This window comes from Brachyhypopomus gauderio, chromosome 2 (assembly GCF_052324685.1).
Source record: "Brachyhypopomus gauderio isolate BG-103 chromosome 2, BGAUD_0.2, whole genome shotgun sequence".
Taxonomy (NCBI): Eukaryota; Metazoa; Chordata; class Actinopteri; order Gymnotiformes; family Hypopomidae; genus Brachyhypopomus; species Brachyhypopomus gauderio.
In genome coordinates, this window is record NC_135212.1 from 4,729,457 (window position 1) to 4,734,796 (window position 5,340).

The following is a 5,340-nucleotide window of genomic DNA, read 5'->3' on the forward strand; positions in this document are numbered from 1 at the left end:
AAGAGGTTCATCACTCCCTGAGATTCTTTGTCTTTACCAGCAACCTGATTCCCATTGGTTAACCTGGTTTTTGTGACTGCTGTCCCTTTGAGATGTTGGGGGAAGGGGGGGTATGCTAGATACTTTAATCTGGTAGGCTATGGTTATGTTATTGTTTTATATTTTGTTGGTTATTGAATAAATCTGGTTCATTGTGTAGCCATGGTCTTCCTTGGTTATAGCTATACTGAGACAGATGAGCTCATTATTAGAATCAGTTAAAAGGTAAATCAATGCTAATACCAATTCCCTCTAAAGTATACCATCTGCTACGCATGTTTATGATAAACCTCTGACAAAGCAGGCTCTTGTTTATAGCAAGGTACTTTATAAAGTTGGTTAGGTATATTGTATAACCTGCACTGATCTATTTGAGGAGTTCTTTTAGATTACTAACAACTATAATTAGGAGTCAGATATTTTATAAGATTTATGCACGTCAATCCTTCTTCTGCACCTATTTATATTCTTAGTTGTAGGCAAGCAGGTAGGTTAGTTAAATCTCATAACTAAAACCCCTACACCTACCACATCACATTTCATTTTATTTGAGCAAAGACACAAAGCAAAACAAGAAGGTTTGCTGTGACAAGCCTTTTAATATGGTTACATTTACACATAAGAGTTTGCTTATGTTATCGCTTGGTAAGAACTTTGAAATTATTTAATTACGTGATATCAAAAATCTGCAAGAAAAATGCCAAACCTCTTGCTGTAAACAGGACGATCTCAGTTGGGTAATGTATTAATTCTCCTTGCTATCATCAAACCATTCCCACAAAATCATTGGATCAGTATGATGTAGAAGTTCTAGTGGCGAAAATGAGTGATACTATGGCAAATTGCTTAGGCTGAGTCATCACTTGCAGAGGCATGGCAGTGAAAATGTGAAAATACCTGCATAGCTAAGAAAAACAGCTGATTTGGATAAGTATCCAGTTAAGGCAGCAGATAGAATGACAGGAGTACTGAAACCTGCACATTCTGCAATGTCAGAACTACTTGATCTCGAGCCCTTGGATTCGGACCTCACCGTCGAAGTGCATGTACTTGTACTTTTCAGCACCAATGCGATTGGGGAAGTGGATCTCGGAGCCATCCGACAGAGTGATCCTGAACTCTTCACTGTTGAAGGTGATCTGCATCTAAGAGAGCAGGAGACACAAAGAGCCTCATCCCTTTATTCTTTAGCACAATGAAATCCATCATATTCATCTTCAGTGATTTATCTGAAATAAGTACACAACACATTTCACTGCCATATTTAGAAAAATAATTCTTAAGGGGTAAATGTGAAGCATCTGTCCCCTTTAAGTGTGATTTTTTAAATTGTGCAATTTTCATGGTTAAGACCATGATGAACAATTTTGGTCTGCATAGAGTAGATTGAAAGTATTTACACGGGATGCACAGTGGCTCAAGTGGGTAATGATCCGCTGACTGGGCAGATGAAGTGCAGTGTGACAGCCCTTCAAACACAACATCAGTGTGGCTGTGTTGCAGATAAGGGCTTGGCCAATATATCTTTGGGCTGATGGAATTGGCCGGTATTAAAATTCAACAGATTTATTGTATCGGTGGTACTGCTGACAATAAGCCCATGATGGCTATTTAAACATTATATAGTAAATCACACTGAGGAATATGGATTTTAAACAAATGTGCTTTTAAGAAACAACCAAATAGTTGGATGCATAAAGAAAGTGAAAAACTAATAACGGTCAACAGAGAATTTTAAAACGGTACTCGGTTCGAACCAGTGTTGCCTCGTTGTGGTGTGTGGGATCTACCTGAAACTTCTCGCCCTGGTTAAAGGGGAACCCTCCCTCTCGGTGTTCTTGGCACCAGTTACCCCCCTGGTAGGAGTTGCACACCACAGCCCGCTGGTCGCCATGGGCATCGAATCGAGGGTTGATGTGCAGGGCGAGTTCCTCACTGCTGTTCCCGACGTTAATTGCGAAACTGTCAACACCCAAACCAATGCAGAGCAGTTACAGTACTGTTGGCCTGCACGACATTTCCTTATTTCATTTCAGTACTGAGATGCTGTCATGCTGCAACACTCACTTTGTCGAATCGGCACTGGGGACTCCAGTAATGGTCAAGGTCTGACCTGCTTTAAAGGACATGTTATGCACGACCACGCCCTGTCAAAGAAGACAAAGATGCCGTGGAACGTAGCTCAAGAAGCCAGCACCAAACAAAACGCAATTGGGAGGGAGGGGGTGTGTTTAGAGGACTCAACTGAGACCAAACATCGATTGTTTAAATTGCCCCACAAACATAGGCTCCACTGTTCAGCTCTCACATAACCCTAGAGTTATGATTACACTGTGCCACCGAAGTAAGTGGTGGAACATGTGTTTCCACTCAGTTTCCCCTCAGTTTCCATAGATTGTACTGATGCAATGGGCACGGAATCAGCATGGACACAGAATCCTGTAGCTAAACAGCAAATGTGTAATTTTCCTCCGGCGGTTCTAAACGGAAAATAAAATTGGAGCTTGAATGATGAGCCTCCTCCACAAAGTGAACTCTGATCTCCAGGTCCACCGCACGACTACACATGAGCAGTGGAGCACCAGGGCCGACCTCCGCGCTGCACATGTGGCACTGCTCATCTGCTAGGAACATCTGTGCAGCAGAGCACAGCTGTGTGCTAGGCAGCAGAGGTAACTTTGCTGTCTTTTACACACACACACACACACACACACACACACACACACACACACACACACACACACACACACACACACATGGATGTGAAAAGGGGCATTAGCCCCATACATAGGCCATGAAGATGATGGAAGCTGATGGATGCAGGCATGCAGAGATGCAGTGAGACTACATGGGTTTGCAGACAGTATTGTGCTGGCCTAAGAACCCAGGCTGGATTAAGGTTTTAATATCCACATTAATGATTGCTGAGGGCTGATGTTAAACCTGGCAGGCTGCATTCCGGTTGTAGTGAGAGTTGAGCACTCACAGCAGAGTGTCCAATGAAGAAAAGAAAGGAGAAATGGAGAGAAGAGGGGAGAAAGGAAGCAGGCGGGGAGGAGGGACGGGCGATCATGTGAATTCTTTCCACATTAGACCAGCTGACGTGAGCCCACAGCTCACAGCCGCTGCAGAAGTGTTCTCCCGTACGGGTGAGACAAGTCTCACTCTCTGGCCTGCACTCCTGCGCTCTCTCTCTCCCTCCGACCTGACAGCTGAAGGCTGCTGGGGTCGGGGGGGGGGGGGGGGGGGGGCAACTCACCAGCCACACAAACTGTCACTATTATTAACTCAATAGGTCAGCTGGTAAGCAGATTACTAATGTTCCCTGGGCATGTAATGTATATTTGTTCAGATTTTTAAAATGTGCTTCATGCTGAAACTATTTTGGTGTGAAAGGATCGGTATCTCCTACTGAATTCACATTTACACAGCCACAACCACCAAACATTAACTTAGACAGAAAATCAGAAAGTTATTTGGCAGAAATGGCCAAGCACATTAGGACGTCTGTAAATGCAAAAAATCACAACACCACACAGCACTACATGAATAGAGCAGATAGCAGCCAAACAAATTATAACAAAGCTCAAATTTATCATGTTTTTAATTTCATCCTTGAGTTGAGTTCTTAGGCCAGTGTACAAAAGAAAATCCTCTTCAATAAATATGCCATCATAAGCTTGTCTTAAGTGTTGCCAAATAATATAATAAATACAGTTTATGAAGGATAGAAGCAACTTCAAACTGAGATACATCACTGAGGTGCCACTCCCTTTCAAAAATCCGCTTCCTCACTAATAGCGCATTATTCTGAGAGTATAGTTTTCCGCAATGATACGCGCAAAATGTCAAACCAGACAATATGAACCGGAACACACGAGTTAATTGAATACTCACGCTCATCGTGACTTCTGTCCTTAGACCTCAGCAAGCAGATGTGAATGAATGGGAGGAAATAACGCTGCGTTAGAAGCTTTTAAACGCACTGCGGAGCGCAGCGTCCGTGATGAACGTTAAACTGTCCTATCAGACCCTTCGAGCTTTTCGGGCTAGCAGAGGTGGGATCAAATATAGTGTGTAATGACTAACGGTGCCTATGAGAGTGTGTTTTTATAGTCTACAAAAAGACTGTGAATTATTTTAATTATGTAGATAGCTGGATATAATTTTGAGAATATAGATGTGGTAATTTTACACGTTTGTGGACCGATAATGTCATAGATGCTGTTGTAATATTATTAACAAGCATTTGTTACTGAAGTGTCAAAATATTTGGGAATTCTTGGATCTGCGACAGCAAGGATTTAACCGGACAGATGGCTTGATTCGTCCCTGCATATTCCGTCCATGGCATGCATGCTCAGTGATATACATTTAGTGATTCCGTTTATTTTATTTTGCAAAACAGTTTCAGAGCCAAATTACTTAATGTTTTCCTTTAATACCATTCGTGATTTCAATGAAGGGAAATTTGCACTCTTTTACACAGTGTGCGAGCTAGGTCAACGGTTTAGTTGTAGCTTTATATTACAGTTATATAAAAGCTGATATTACATCATATCTTAAGGCCGGAGAAAAGAAAATAAGACAAATGGATTTTCCCTTCAATTTTTAGTTTAATAATAGTTTTAATATTTCGACACACTTCCCCAAAGTTTACAGAACATGGACAACGTGACAGCCAACACACATAATAACGCACATGACAACCAAGTCCAATATCCTCAACAAACTTAAATCAACTGTTCTGAGTGGAGAGACCAAACCAAATGTAAAAACAGTCTTTGCTCTTGCTCTCTTTCATGTACAAAAACAAATAATTTATTCTAGAAATAATAATAATAAAACTGCACTGGGCTTAAAGTTAGAATGATATTTTCTCTATATGGTGTCTCAAACTAGGAACTGATGGCTGCATCAAAATCAAAATCAAATTAATAGACGGAGCATTATATTATTTAAAACAACATGGAAGTTAAATGCTAGCTGAAACCTTAACAAATTACAACATACTATATTCTGTACAAACACTCATAGCAGTCCATGGAGAATGGTAAATAATAATAATATTAATTAGTAACAGCTAGAAAATTAATACTAAAATTAATAGAATGTTGACTAAGTTCCTTATTAAATAAAGTATAAACGTTCATAAATAACGTATAATCACATTTCATAAAATGTTCTAGGCTATAATGTATTATACATATAATACACCAGTTGTATATAGAGTAGGTGATTACACATTACAGCCAGTCCAGTAGTTGGGGCTACAGGAGACTTTTATTTTGTCTGACGAGT

At 40.6% G+C, this 5,340-nt stretch overlaps 1 protein-coding gene across 2 annotated transcripts; it reads right to left on the bottom strand.

Moving 5' to 3' along the window:
* Positions 1–618: 618 nt before the first annotated feature.
* Positions 619–4,093, bottom strand: LOC143484486 (beta-galactoside-binding lectin-like). Of its 2 annotated transcripts, none has more exons than XM_076983227.1 (4): positions 3,937–4,093; positions 2,107–2,186; positions 1,830–2,001; positions 619–1,184 (listed from the first exon to the last, which is right to left on the bottom strand). In XM_076983227.1, the coding sequence occupies exons 1-4, from the start codon at positions 3,940–3,942 to the stop codon at positions 1,038–1,040; spliced, it is 405 nt and encodes a 134-aa protein (XP_076839342.1). In that variant the 5' UTR covers positions 3,943–4,093; the 3' UTR covers positions 619–1,037. The 2 variants fall into 2 exon arrangements, with proteins under 2 accessions (XP_076839342.1, XP_076839352.1); XM_076983237.1 differs by lacking the exon at positions 3,937–4,093 and adding an exon at positions 2,888–3,106.
* Between the last annotated feature and the right edge of the window lie 1,247 nt (positions 4,094–5,340).

Excerpts from the sequence above, each read along its gene's own strand:
- LOC143484486 (XM_076983227.1), bottom strand. Across the intron at positions 2,002-2,106 it reads CCCAGTGCCGATTCGACAAA|TTTCGCAATTAACGTCGGGA; the intron begins GTGAGTGTTGCA and ends GGGTGTTGACAG. Across the intron at positions 1,185-1,829 it reads ACCAGGGCGAGAAGTTTCAG|ATGCAGATCACCTTCAACAG; the intron begins GTAGATCCCACA and ends CTGCTCTCTTAG.